General features: G+C 38.6%; 2 protein-coding genes across 2 annotated transcripts in view; one reads left to right on the forward strand and one right to left on the reverse strand.

Annotated features, from left to right (window-relative positions):
• Window positions 1-1,456, forward strand: part of tgs1 (trimethylguanosine synthase 1) — a 60,294-nt gene extending 58,838 nt beyond the window's left edge. The window contains exon 16 of the mRNA XM_047368898.1: window positions 920-1,456. Coding sequence (XP_047224854.1) covers window positions 920-1,033 — 114 coding nt within the window. The 3' untranslated portion in view covers window positions 1,034-1,456. The remainder of the gene's footprint in view (window positions 1-919) is intronic.
• A 12,032-nt stretch (window positions 1,457-13,488) lies between these two features.
• The window catches only part of LOC124870104 (contactin-associated protein-like 2), a 139,185-nt gene continuing 136,990 nt past the window's right edge, over window positions 13,489-15,683 (reverse strand). The window contains exon 25 of the mRNA XM_047368598.1: window positions 13,489-15,005. Within this exon, the coding sequence (XP_047224554.1) occupies window positions 14,806-15,005 (200 nt within the window). The 3' untranslated portion in view covers window positions 13,489-14,805. The remainder of the gene's footprint in view (window positions 15,006-15,683) is intronic.

Raw genomic sequence — 15,683 nt, forward strand, 5'->3', positions numbered from 1 at the left:
ACATTGAGGTTGTATGAGAATATTTTTCCGTTCTACTGTAAAAAGAAAAGTTACCTGAAAGGCGTTTTATTTTTGACAGTCAGTCATAAACAAAAATCCCATAATACCAATAGCTTTCATGCACAACTAAACTGATTGTTGTGCATTTAAGTTTGCTTATGGTCCTTTTAGAATTAACATTTATTAGCCAGGGAGTGATTCATGTCTAGTATAGACATATAGTGTTGCTGGAAATGGGTTGGATTCTTTGTGGTAGTAGAAGAGTCAAAATGCTAAAACATGCTGTAAATTAATAATGAATGAAATTATCATTACCTTTTTACAGTGGGGAAAACCCAGTAATGTTACTGATTCTGGTCTTTGTGCAGATATTCGGTTTCAATCATTTCATACCTTGAAATCCCTCATTATTTACATTGGCCTTCACTATTTGCTCTTCCAACAAGCGCTGATTTGAGGCCCTCAAGACTAGGTAATGAACATGAACAGTTTAAAGATCACACAAATACAATGGAGCCAAACCATTTAGAGTTTAAAAAAATAATTAAAATATTAAAATCAATCCTAAACCTAATGGCTAAGTCAAATTTTTGTGTCTTGTAAAGAGCCTTTAAATGGCATTTGCTGTGAAATGGCTCTAGATAAATGAACCGAGTAGAACTAAGTTTAGTATGTAGACTTTTAAGCATTTCAAATTTGAACACATTTAGAGAAAGTGTTGAAGGTTTATTAGCATTGTTTATTCTGCTTGGACCAATGAATAAAAAAACCCACTTTATTCACTTAAAAACTGTAAAAGGAGCACATAACATATAAAACGTCCAGTGGTAGAGCTGTAGTATTGTAAGACTAGCTTTGCATACATTTAGCAACAGCTTGTATATGACTAATATTTGGATTCATGTCCCTGTCATCACAGGTTGCCTCTTTGGCCGGTCTAGGAGGGAAAGTTGAAGTGGAGCAGAACTTCCTAAACAACAAGTTGAAGACTGTAACTGCGTACTTTGGTGACCTGATAAAGCCTGATGCCTAGCAGAGGCATGGACCACTTAGGATTTTTTTTATTTCATATTTTCGTGGATTTTCTCCTTAGGAGTCCAAGCAAGTCAAGTGAAACAAAGTTTTATATCTGTGTGTCTTAGCCTTTTTTGTACTTATAAACCCATTTAAAGTTTTATACAAAGATAATTCCAGAAAGAAATTCTTTCCTTGATTCCATTTGGTTGATCATAACATTCCAGGGTTTTCTGTTTTCTTGTCAGAGTTGGAAAAAAGTTTAATTGAGGACAAACAATAAAAAAAAAACAGTATGTGGAGCACTGCTGCGCATCTTCACTGCTTGTGCATTTAAAAAGGTTTTATAGGTTGTAGTCTTTGAATGTTCTGTTTAATTGTGTTAAGGTGGTCTGTGTTGTCGCAGACGTTTCAGTAATAAAATATACGTGAGCATGTTTGACTTGAAGCATTTTATTTTAAAAATAGAAAAAAAGGTAAAATTGTTTGGGGACAAGTGGTTGTCTGCCTGCCTCTTGGCTGACAAAGACATGAAATATGGTGAAAACATTGGAGTTTATGTAGCACAGTTTGAAATTTTGCACTATTAATATAGTTTCTCTCATCTCTTGCAACACCATGTCAGTGCACACTGATTTTGTGTGTTACAACCTACCTGATCAGGTATCACAAGATCAGCAATGAGATGGGTCCAAACACACAAACAGCATGGCAGGCAAGAAGCACGTCATAGCTTAACCAGTAATAACAAATCTGGAAAAGTATAGGATTTAAAAACCATTGTAGTAAAACCCATAACAGTTTTTTTTTAAATAAGTAAATTCAAAGTTGGATTTTTAACGTTAAAAACGGTATGTTTCTGTTATGTTTTTATCTCTATCTGCATTGGTTAAGCATTTTGTACGTTAGGAGTTTAATAGATAGGTTTCATTTTAGCATGAATACATTTATTTTTCGCTACAGATACTAATTTATGACTCTTGGACTGCAAAGAAAAAAAATCAAATTACTGCAAAACATTCTATAAGTCAGGGGTCTTCAACCTGCAGCTCCTGAGCTACAAGTGAATCTTTGGACTTTTAATAATGGCTCTTAATAACTTTGACTTAAAATAATAAAGAACCAACTAACTAAATACTAATATGTTTAAATATAGATGTAAGATTGGTAATCTAATGCATCTAGCAGTTTTTCAGTTCATGGAATAATTGCATTATATTTTCAGAATAGAATGACACTAAAAGTACCAGTCAGATTTTTTCAGGTCTATTTTTCTTGTCATTAGGTTGGAAACTATTTGCTTTTTTTTAAATGTATCTGTCCTGTTTTTTGCCAATATTTTATTGTTTCCTTTATTTTACAACCTAAAAATAAAATGGTGGTTCTTCAAAAATAAAACATTTCCTTTAGTAGATATTTATGAAAAATGATAGATGGCTTCTTTCCAAAGGTCATTTAACATTAGTTAAATGACTAAATCAGTTTTATTTAGCTGGTCTGAGGACAAAAATGGCTCTTTGGGCTATAAAGGTTGCAGACCCCTGGTGTAAGAGAATCAGAATATGGTCAGTGACTAGACATTTACAATATTTCAGCATTTTGTAGTTTTTTTTATTTTTATGTATAAATACATAAAAAGAATCCACATTCAAGTGTACACATCCTAAATTACATTGGTTCACTCAAACATTTCAAAGACATTTTTTATTTAAATAAGTCTTTTTAAAGGTATTGTGGTATTATCAAAAAAAGACACTTTATATAAAGTCTTCCCAGACCAGGACAACTTACTACCGGACTTGATACAGCCATCAGTACCGGACCTGAAGTCTAGTCACACTTTGGTTCTGCAGCAGGACAATGATTCAAAGCGGAGTTGCAAGGCCACCTCAATGACTAAAAAACAAACATAATAAAGTCTGGCTAGGCCACTCTAAAACTCTAATGATATTAAAGCGAATTGTAAACTATTATTGCCAACTGTTGCTGCTAAGGACATTCTTAGAATGGAAATAAAGAGAGGGAAAAAAAGGAAAAGTATCACACCACAGAAATAAGGGCTTGAAAACAGTCTGGTGTGGACCTCATCTACATAATGAGTTTCACTTAGTGAACTGAGTTACTGAAATAGATTAACTTTTCAGTAATCTAATTTTTTGAATTTAACTGCATATCTGATTGGTTTTTGACTCACTTCTGTGTTCTTCAATCCGAAGTGTTCCAACACTAGTGATGACCACTCTACTTTATGTGCTACATGCTGGCACTGCGTCTTGTGGTCCTTTGCCATTTCAGTTATTTTATACCTGAATTTTATTTTATGAAATAATGGCAGCTATTGGACGTTTGCATTCACCCTGCGTTAACTCACTCCCACCATGGCAATGCTGCTGTCATTCCTCCTTTCTGACACAGCACGTATGGGTTCAGCCTTAAAATAAGGGATACTTCCATAGTGGACTATGATAAAAAATATATTTTAGAATTGAAGTGTTCAATTCAATTCAGTTTTATTTATATAGCGCCAATTCACAACACATGTCTCAAGGCACTTCACAACAGTCAGGTACATACACTCCAAGTAATCCTAACAATTGAACAGTGCAGTCGGAGTTAGCTTTTTATTCAAATTGGATAAAAAGCACAGTTACAAAACCATCACTTCATTCTTTTTATTCATGCTTTACAAATGATTAATGTTATATTTCTTTCATATATAGCTGATTGAGAATGTCAAACCTTAATGTTTTTCCTCTAATTCTCAGTTCTTACCCACATTTCAATCATACATCTTTTAACTTGTTAATCAAAGATTACTAATTTCATTTAATACATGTGAAAGAATGTAAAATCATCATACATCATTTCTTTGGATATACTTGTTTATATTTTTGCAAAAGATAAGACAGATAACATGTGGCAGATAATATGTGGCTCCACACAGGCCTCTCCAGTCTCCCAGCTCCAGAATATGAGAACAAGCTTGTTTCACTCTCCAGTATTTCACCCGTGTATTTTAATAATTATTGCATGGATTACACATAAGGATATAAGGATATTTATTGTAACTTTTATGGAGTTAACTGTGAGTAGTTACTAAATGTTGCATGGATTACATGGAAAGATCTCACCATATTCTGACAATATATTATTTGATATTAATATTTATCAAATAATATTTCAGTCTGTTAAGGGTTGTCCTGTGAATACCAGCCCAGTAAGGCAGTGGTAATAGGACAAAATCAAAAGGGTGAGCCAAGCTTTGACATTATTGAAGAGAAAAACTCTGCACACACATGGAATGAATTCACACAATTTCTTAAAATACAAGAATTTATTAACAAAAATAAGTCAACTCAAAGTCAAACATATTTCAATCAATGAACTCTTTACTATGCTAAAACAATCCAACTAAACTACCAAGCAGAATTAAAGAATAAGGAAGACTAATGGGCTATGTACAATATAAACAAGTTGATCAAAGATGGTTGAAAACCATGACCGAAAGAGTGATGCAACATTACCATGCAATGTTATTTATGTTTGAGAACCAAGGATTATCTTGAAGAATCTGGAAATGAAGTTAAGTTAGTCTTGGAACTAACTTAGGTAATAATCAGCACACCTTTAGACAACCATTCACAATGCAAGATCAAATAAAATATTTAAATAAAATAATGTTTTAAGAATGATTTGCTGATAAACCAACCTTCTGGATGACCAATTCTCAACGGTGTCTCATTATATGCCTTTATTTATTAAAATAATATTTAAAGAAATATTATTTTGAATAAGAACCAAATCTTTGAGAAATGGGCTTAATTGTGTTACTTAGTTATCAAGTTTAGTAAAACAATTTTTAGGGAAATATTATTTTACTAGATTGAAAACTAACAACCTTTTTGGGTAAATGATCTTTAGCAGCAAGCACGTGTTCTTAGCTGTTAGCAGTTGAAGCTAACAAAATAAGCTTATAGCTTATCATCAGAAACACACATGTAGCTTTAAAATACAACTAATAAAAGGGTTAAAATGCATAAGCGCAGACGGCGTGTTATGGCTGATCTTCTGTGTTTAAAATCACCCTTTAAATAAAGTTTGTCAAAACACAAACTGAGCACATGTGCTGAGCAGATAATCTGCTAGCACTAAAATGGTTTTCAACACAAACAAAACCAAACGTCATAAAACGAAAAATGTTTAGATTATTTCATTCTAAACTACTTCTCTCTGCCCAAAACACAACCTCTTACATGAACCTTGCTGAGAAAAAGTTGTCCGGGGCAACGAAATTGAAGAAAGCATCAACAGTGAACAAAGGGTTCATTTGTGCAGCTGTAACCACGGTGATGCGGTCCTTCCTTCAGACCGGGTAAACTGCTCCACTCGGCATTGTAGAGACAGGGTCTCTGTTGGGAACTCTCTGGAACACAGTTTGCTTCTGTAGACCTCAGAGAGAAAAGTACCAGATACACAAAAAGCAATTAATTCCTACTTAACTAAGTGCATATGATCGCGTGATCGTATGACAATCTTGGATCCAGTTTGAAGAGTTATGTCTGTTTGCCAGCAAAGAGACATTAGCGCGCTGTGTCCCTCCTTCCAGTTCCACTGGGGACCTGCGTAGAAGAGGTCAGTTTGTTGCAAAAGTGGGATTTTTATTCGGACAGTGACGTCACGGTTAGTCTGCTGTTATTCCCTGTTCCTGGGTGTGCTGGAAGTAGGTTAATGCGATTTATTTTGAAAGTTCCAGAAAAGTTCTTACTGGCCCATCATGTTGTACCCATGGCTGTGGTCCCAACAGAAGCCTTCCCTGAATTACATTGCTTTTGTCATTGTTTGCACCAACAGGCCCACAGTCATTAAGCATTCATGATAAGCTTTACTAGGTACTGAAACAAGGCAGTATGTCTTTCAGATCAATGGAAGACATACTTGCCATCACCTAATGTTTAGCTCTCTCCAAACATTTTCTGGCAAATTCAAGTAGCAACTCGGGCTGGGCCACTCCAAATCGCTGATAATACTTTTACCAAGAAAGAACATGTCATAATTTTGGTCTTAATTGTGGGTCCCCCAGTGTTTGCTGCTAGATGCTGCCAATCTTCTGCAAGTCTAGTGGAGAGTGCAACCTCTTTTCCCACCATCTATTAGAGTAGCTACATCAGAGCCAGGCTGACAAAAGAGGCTGGTTCTTTTGGGAGCACTCTAAAGATGATTGTTGTAAAAGGACAGTGTCATGATGAGGATGAGAGTTTTTTGTTATGTTCCTCATAACAGTCAGACCACTCCAGGAAGTCTATCCTGCCAACAACCGTCCACTTGTGATATGCTCTTTGAGGAAACATAAATAGTGATTCTAACTGTTAATGCAATATTTCACTTTCATCTGAGGTTGAAACAGTTTTTTCTGAATACTGAATTGAGCTAAATGATATGATTTTATCATTATTGAAAAGAAAAAGCTAAAGAAACCTTTTAATGTGTCTGTAGACAGTGGTGTAGTTGATAAGGTTAAGTCATTCTACTATCTTGGTTTGTATCTTGATGTTTTTTCTATGGCTGAAATTACCATTGTGGTGAATGTAATGGGGATAATATTTCACTAAAGCACACGAACAAGGCTTTGGAATCACCACCATGTAAAGAAGTGATAATATCTCAATAAATGTTGGATCATTATCTGTGCAAATGATCGTCTTTTATTCATGTTTAGGTAACAAAATTATATAAGCCTAAATAAAGCAATTATTTTTATCAGTCTCAAATTGTTAACAATTTCGCTGTCTGAAGGCTAAATTCTCTTTGTTATGGAGCCTAAATTATATAAGGAATATATTATGAAAATATATTTATACTCCAGTGTTCCACGGCCGGGACGAAAACCACACTGCTCCTCCTGAAGCAATACCCTGGCGTTGGCCTTACCAGGGAGGCTGAGGAGTGTGATCCCCCTGTAGTTGGAACACACCCTCCGGTCCCCCTTCTTATGAAGGGGGACCACCACCACAGTCTGCCAGTCCAGAGGCACTGTCCCCGACCGCCACGCAATGTTGAAGAGGCGTGTCAACCATGACAGCCCTACAACATCCAGAGACTTGAGGTACTCAGGGCGGATCTCATCCACCCCCGAAGCCTTGCCACCGCAGAGCTTTTTAACCACCTCGGTGACTTCAGCCTGGGTGATGAAAGAGTCCAACCCCGAGTCCCCAGCCTCTGTTTCCACCACGGAATGCGTGATGGCAGGATTGAGGAGATCCTCGAAGTACTCCTTCCACCGCCCGATAATGTCCTCAGTCGATGTCAGCAGTCTCCTACCCCCACTATAAACAGTGTTGGCAAAGCACTGCTTCCCCCTCCTGAGGCGCCGGACGGTTTGCCAGAATTGCTTCGAGGCCAACCGGTAGTCCTTCTCCATGGCCTCACCGAACTCCTCCCAGGCCCGAGTTTTTGCCTCTGCCACAGCCCGGGCTGCAGCACGCTTGGCCTTACGGTACCCGTCAGCCGCCTCAGGAGTCCCACAAGCCAACCACAGCCGATAGGACTCCTTCTTCAGCCAGTTGAGGTGGCTCGGGCATCTATACCGGATGCCTCCTGGACGCCTTCCTCGGGAGGTGTTCCAGGCACGTCTCACCGGGAGGAGGCCCAGGGGACGGCCCAGGACACGCTGGAGGGACTATGTCTCTCGGCTGGCCTGGGAACGCCTTGGGCTCCCCCTGGAGGAGCTCGAGGAGGTGTCTGGAGAGAGGGACGTCTGGGCGTATCTGCTGAGTCTGCTGCCCCCGCGACCCGGTCCCGGATAAGCGGAAGACGACGAGTACGAGTAAGAGTATTTATACTCACAATCACAAAATGCACGCTTTCGTTGGACACTGAATACTTATATTGTACCTAGACCTAGTAAAAGAATCAATAATAACCTATTAGTAATCAAAATAATGTCATGATTAATTAATTAATAAGATATAAACAAACATGAACAACTTAAAGCGAACTCTGCAAGTGATTAGAGAAGAAACATTCAAATCATCAGCTGATTAATTGTCATAGGCCCAGGGTAGAGGGGTAAGTTTATGTAACTTAATATTTAAATTACATATAACCGTTTCTAGTTTTTTTTCTTTCCAGTTGTCCTTGCAGAAGTGGGGTAGAACTACCCCATCCCAAACACAGAAATGGATTGGCCGCTGGCAACTTCTGACTTTGACTTTATTTAGCTGCTCCAGTAAAGTCTTGGTGGGAAACAGGCAGAGAGAGGAGTTTTTGCCAGAAACATGTTGTCTATCTTTTCTAGTGGAAGTAATAATTCGAACAAATCCGATAGGGAATGTATGGAGGCTGATAAACGTTATTGGCTGCGCTGCTTGGTTAACTTGCTGCTCTAGATTGACGTTACCAGCCTGGCTGGAGGTGAACAGCTGTGAATGAACACATATGGAATTTTGTACCAAACAACAAATTGCAAAATAATTTTAAATGTGTGTTTCTTTTTAGATTCCTTAAAGTAGCCCCTCTTTGCTGTGATGACTGAAATATTATTCTTTGGCCATCTCTTAATGAATCTCAGGGAAGCTCTTTCAAGACTCTTTGGAAAACCATTTCAGGTGTCCTCCTCATGAAGCTCATGGAGAGAACGCCAAGAGAGCAAATCAGTAATCAAGCAAAGGGTGGCTTTTTTAAAGAATCTAAAATATAAAACTGTTTAAAGTTATTTCACACTTTTCTTTACTACATAATTCCATGTGTGTTCATTCATAGTTTTGATGCCTTTGGTGAGAATGTACGATGTAAAACGTTATTAAAATAAAAAGACCCATTAAGTGAGAAAGTGCATCTAAAACTTTCGAACGGTAGAGTATATATTTCCAATTTAATTCAAATGATCAAATATAACAATTTATTAAAAAACATTATTTTGGGGATTTTTATCACTGTTAGACTTCTATAGAAGGAAATTATCATAAACAGGAGAAAACTGAGATTAAAGAAAAGGCAGCTCTGCCCTACAAACACAGACTGTCCAAAGCTTACATTAGTCAACAGAAGGCATTTAAGTCTGCACAAACAATATAGGGTGGATGGCAGTCAAATGGTCAAAAGGCTCAGAAGTGCAGCTTCACAGGCCTTAAAAGAGCACTGCTAATGATGATTGGCTGGAAACCCAGGAAACAGCACCTAATCCAGGCGGCGGGGGATATAACAAAACATAGGCATTACTTCATATAAAAAACATCCACTTTGGGGGATGTAACAGTGACAGAGAGGGATGAAAACTTCTCCCATCAGAACATTTCTGAGCAGTCTGCATCCATCCATGACTTAGTAGTTGGTTGAGAAACTGAGACATCCCTCTGCCCATCAACATTCTGCTCACTCTAGGTTCCAAGGTTTTCCAAGGCCAGAAGAGAATAGTCCCAAGATCTCCTTCCTGTGGGACCTGGCTGGAAAACCTCCAAAAGGAGGAACCCAAGAGGCAAGCTGAACCAAACCACCTCAAATGACTCCTTTTGATGATCCTTTAGCTTCTCCTCATTGGCTCCCTGTTATATCCAGAATATAATCTAAAGATTTCCTTCTCACATATAAAGCCCTTAATGATCTAGCTCTATCATACATCAGAGATCTAATTTTTCCATATATTCCTAACAGAGCACTTTGTTCTCAGACTGCAGGTTTGCTGGTGGTTCCTAGAGTCTCTAGAAGTAGAATGGGAGGCAGATCATGTACAGTGCCTTGCGAAAGTACTCGGCCCCCTTGAACTTTTCAACCTCTGGCCACAATTCAGGGTTCAAACATAAATATATAAAATTCAAATTTTTTGTGAAGAATCAACGACAAGTGGGACACAATCATGAAGTGGAATGAAATTTATTGGATGTGTCAAACCTATTTAACAAAAAAAAAACTGAAACGTGGGGCGTGCAATATTATTCAGCCCCCTTGCATTAATACTTTGTAGCGGCACCCTTTGCTGCAATTACAGCTGCAAGTCGCTTGGGGTATGTGTCTATCAGTTTTGCACATCGAGAGACTGAAATTCGTGCCCATTCTTCCTTGCAAAACAGCTGGAGCTCAGTGAGGTTGGATGGAGAGCGTTCGTGAACAGCAGTCTTCAGCTCTTTCCACAAATTCTCGATTGGATTCAGGTCTGGACTTTGACTTGGCCATTCCAACACCTGGATACGTTTATCTGTGAACCATTCCATTGTAGATTTGACTTTATGTTTTGGATCATTGTCTTGTTGGAAGATAAATCTCTGTCCCAGTCTCAGTCCTCTTGCAGACTCCAACAGGTTTTCTTCCAGAATGGTCCTGTATTTGGCCCCATCCATCTTCCCATCAATTTTGACCATCTTCCCTGTCCCTGCTGACGAAAAGCAGGCCCAAACCATGATGCTGCCACCACCATGTTTGACAGTGGGGTTGGTGTGTTCAGGGTGATGAGCTGTGTTGCTTTTACGCCAAACATATCGTTTTGCATTGTGGCCAAACAGTTCGATTTTGGTTTCATCTGACCAGAGCACCTTCTTCCACATGTTTGGTGTGTCTCCCAGGTGGCTTGTGGCAAACTTTAAATAAGACTTTTTATGGATATCTTTGAGAAAAGGCTTTCTTCTTGCCACTCTTCCATAAAGGCCAGATTTGTGCAGTGTACAACTGATTGTTGTCCTATGGACAGACTCTCCCACCTCAGCTGTAGATCTCTGCAGTTCATCCAGAGTGATCATGGGCCTCTTTGCTGCATCTCTGATCAGTCTTCTCCTTGTTCGAGATGAAAGTTTACAGGGACGGCCGGGTCTTGGTAGATTTGCAGTGGTCTGATACTCCATCCATTTCAGTATGATTGCTTGCACAGTGCTCCATGGGATGTTTAAAGCTTTTGAAATCTTTTTTGTATCCAAATCCGGCTTTAAACTTCTCCACAACAGTATCTCAGACCTGCCTGGTGTGTTCCTTGGTCTTCATGACCGCTTTGAACAGAACCCTGAGACTATCGCAGAGCAGGAGCATTTATACGGAGACTTGATTACACACAGGTGGATTCTATTTATCAGTCATTTGGGACAACATTGGATCATTCAGAGATCCTCACTGAACCTCTGGAGTGAGTTTGCTGCACTGAAAGTAAAGGGGCCGAATAATATTGCACACCCCACTTTTCAGTTTTTTATTTGTTAAAAAAGTTTGACACATCCAATAAATGTCATTCCACTTCACGATTGTGTCCCACTTGTTGTTGATTCTTCATAAAACATTTGAATTTTATATCTTTATGTTTGAAGCCTGAAATGTGGCAAGAAGTTGAAAAGTTCAAGGGGGCAGAGTGCTTTCACAAGGCACTGTAGTTATCAGGCTCCTCTCCTGTGGAACCAGCTCCCAATTTTAGTCCGTGAGGCACCCTGTCTACTTTTAAGGCTAGGCTTAAAACTTTCCTTTTTGATAAAGCTTATAGTTAGAGTGGCTTAGGTTATCCTGAGCTATCTCTGTAGTTATGCTGCTAAGGTAAGGCTGCTGGAGAAAGGATCACTTTCATTCTCTCTGCTACATTCTCATACTACTCTCCAGTTTTGCGATATTTGCTGTTATTTCAGCTTTTAACTTTATGCTCTCTCTCTGTTTTTTCTCTTTCTAGAAGCTACATCTGACCTAGCTCTGTGTTTAGCTGTGGCACCTTCCTGGAAGGGAAATTGACTGAGCTGCTGCTGCCAACAACTTAATGCTCACCTTCTACAGATGATACACTTGGCCCTGTCTTTCAGTGTTTAACCCTTTCTCTCCTAGACATAGCTACTGGCTGAGCTTCTACTGTGACTAACTGTATGTGTTCTCTTTCTTACTGTAAACTTAAAAACTGACTCAGAGTTCATCTGCTTAGCTGTCTTTCTCTCCTAGATGAAGCCACTAAAGGAGTTATAACCATTAATGTTTCTCTTTTCTTTCCCATAGAAAGTACTCCTGGATCAGATCAGTGCTTCGATGTTCTTTTTCTGTCTGCTCTGTTATCTCAAACCTCCAGTCAGTTGTGGCAGATGGCCGCTCAAACTGAACCTGGTTCTGGTTCAGCTGGAGGTTTCTTACTCTTAAAAGGGATTTTTTCCTTTCAACTTTTGGTACATGCATGCAGTATGAGGGACTGCTGCTGCAAGTCACTGACACGATGCAATCTGCTGGATTTCCTATGATAGAACAACTTTTTACCCATTTGAATAACAAACTGAATCTGACTGCACAGTTTGATAGTCAGGATTAATTGGAATGTATGTACCTGAATTATTATCTGTATGATTCGATTGAATTGACTTTGTTAAGTGCATTGAGATGACGTGTTGTGAATTGGCGCTATATAAACTCAATTTAATTGAATCCCTGCCATTATGTTCACAATTTTCCATTTTCTTGTTATGTCTGGTATTTAACTAAGATGTTTTGCATCTCATCCAAAAGGCTTCTTCAGTTGTAAGCATGGTTGGAAGTAACAACCCCGTAATTTGTAGTCAAGACAATTAAACCAGAATAATGGCCCAATTAGGGCTGACCTTCCCTCCATCCAAGACTTATACAGGTCTAGGGTCAGGAAAAGAGCTGCTAAAATCTCTGCAGACCCCACACACCCTGCACATAAACTGTTCAAAGCTTTACCTTCAGGTGGCGCTACAGAGCACTGTTTACTAAAACCAGCCACCACAGAGACAGTTTCTTCCCCCAGGCTGTTTCTCTGATGAACATTCAATAGAGTACAAAACAACAGCATACAGATGTTGCAAATGCACCTTTTTATTATATATGTGTATAATGTACATTGTAAATATGTATATTCTGTAATACAAAAACAAAACCAAAGAGCAAGGTGTACCGGAGTCAAATTCCTTGTTTGTATGTACGAACTTGGCAATAAAGCTGATTCTGATTAGTGTGATTGTTCTGACTACAACGTATGGGCCTGTTCTTCCAACCATGTTTAGAACTGTAAAAACCTTTTGGATGAGACATGAAGTGTCTTCAGGAAACAAGAGAAGAAGTCCAGTTGCCTTCTACTTAAGCTTTTAGGATTGCCATGTTATGGATAGCTGAGACTCTACACTAAGGAAAATTGTAGGACAAAAGAAAGAAAGAAAGAAGGGAACAAGGAAGAATCAAAGGAAGGAGGAAAACAATGATGAAAGGACATGAGCAAGGAAAAGGGAAGCAAAGAAGGAAGGGCATAAGGGAGGCAGGAAGAGGGATGGTGGAAGAAGGAAAATAAGTCTGGAAATATAAGGATTGTTCCATACTGTCTGCAATTTCTATACTTTACCAGATGTGGAAAATCCTGAAATAAACTTTTCTAAACTGTGTAGGAATTCTGATTATAGAGGACTGTGTGAATCTGATTAAAAATCAAATCAAATGTTTAAAACTGAACTCACCACCTTTAACGAGGAAGCAAGGCCTTTTCTACACAGCAAAAAAATAAGGAAACCACCAAACCAAATATTCAAGCAATTTTTTATCCATGGAACATGAAGAAAACTATGTGGTTCTACAGTGGCTCATAAACAAAAACATAGCGTAAGTCAGTGTCAGACAGCATACGATTTCACAGCAACACAATCAAATGAATACAAATGCATTAAGATCAAATACAATCAAATGTCAGGGATTAAGGTAGAGCTAAACATGTAAGTAATAAACATTCCTTTGCAAAAACGCAGGAAATATCTGCTTTTAAGAGACGGATGCTACACAAGTCCTTTTAAAGGAATTCTTTAAGACCATCTGACCATCCAAAATGTAGTACAGTCAAGACTTTTCATGTGCCTTAAAAAGGTAAATCAAGATTGGCAACATAAGAAAAAACACAAAAATACCTAATTATATATTAGTATAGACAAAAGCACTGGCTGCCTGTCCAGGTTGCCAGGTTGTACCCCGCCTCTCGCCCGTAGACCGCTGGAGATAGGCACCAGCTACCCCACGAACCTGTATGGAAGAAGTGGATATAGAAAATGGATGGATGGAAGGATGGATGTTGAAAAAAGCATATTCTTAAGAAAATGTTTGACCTAATAGGACTCAGCTTGAATTTTAAAAACAACAACTACAAGAGCCAATACTGTCTATAATGGAAAATGCAAGAATGAAAAAGGTCGACAGCCTAATTGTTGTAAAGACAGTCAAAGCTTCATCATGTCTACACAGAGGCAGGCCAGATTGTACACACAAATCATTTGTTTAATCAAAGCTTAAGTCTTTAAATATGGTAAAAACTAAAAGTTAAAACTCAAATAGGGGTTACAAATATGGGCTTCTTGTGGCGAAATAATGGATACAACCAGTGCCAAATTTGATGAAGATCAAATATTAAATAAAAGTAAGATAAATAAATAAATATATAAATAAGGTGAATGTAAAGATAAAAACATAAAAATAAAAAAAAAAACTAAACTTGACTAAAAGACATTCAACAAAAATGTACTTTTAGAATGATAAAAAAAAATCCAAAATTGCATGCACTAAGATATGTTCATTCTTTGATTTTATGGCACTATCCTGTAAAGGTTTTTACTTTGTTGCATTGTCCCCTTTAGAAGAAATTTGCCCAAAACCATTCTGAGTTAAGACAGGCTCTGGTAGGACGTGCTGTGCTTTTGTGCCATAATACTATCTCTCTATTCCCATAGTGTATGTTGTCCACAATTTGTTTTTTTAAATAAAGGCTCATACATCCTTGAGGTTCCACAGGTGGCCACTTCCTACATACTCGAAAAGCTTAAAAACACTACACATCTCTCTATGTGAAGTTTCCAAGCTTCAGATGAACCACTCTTTCTTGCTCTCATCAATTGTTTCAGTGAAGGCCGGGTCATTGACAATAATGGCTGCATCGGCACAGTTTGCTGACTCTGCTCCCTTGGCCTCATTAGTGTGGTATGAGCCCTTGTGACGGAACACATGGCGAATCATGAACACCATGATGCACAACACTGTCAAGATGGCCAGGGAGATAATACCTGAAAATTAAAGAAAGAAATTACTGGAGAGAAAGTAGAAGGTTTATAGTGAAAGATAACAAGACGTATACAAGGACAGACAACAAATATATGTGAACATCCATACAGTGTAATCTATTTATTATTTTTTTTTCTTTCTGCTCTCGGTGGAGGAGGACCCTTTTCTCTGTCTCCCGCACCCCTCCCATATCTGCCCTACTTCAGCCCTGTGTCTTGTCTTTCTTTTTGGAGCCTCTTTTTGCGTATCTTCCAAAATTCTGAGTTATGGATTTGGTCAGCTGGTCTCTCAATGCAATTGATCACATTTTCTCGAGAAGACAGGGTGAAGGGGAACCCTCTTGTCCAGACGGGACATTTTTCTCCGGATACACAATGGACTCCTGGCAGAAGTGGAGGATTGTGTATCTGTCGATATCGTCAGTCAAGAATGTCGAAGATGTTTACACAATTGGATGTTTGATAACAGGATTTCTGCTTTTTGGAGTTGCTGGTTACCTGGCATATCGAGAAATTCGAAAAATGTCGGCAGCTGTTCTGGCCATTGTAAGGCTGCCTGGCATGTGTGATGGGATCTGTAGAGCGATCAACACTCAGACTGAGATGTTACGTGAGCTGAATCGCAGACTGGATGTGATCCTTACACGGGCAGGTTGCGGTTCCTGGACTCAGCGGTGAAAT

This window comes from Girardinichthys multiradiatus, chromosome 6 (genome assembly GCF_021462225.1).
Source record: "Girardinichthys multiradiatus isolate DD_20200921_A chromosome 6, DD_fGirMul_XY1, whole genome shotgun sequence".
NCBI lineage: Eukaryota > Metazoa > Chordata > Actinopteri > Cyprinodontiformes > Goodeidae > Girardinichthys > Girardinichthys multiradiatus.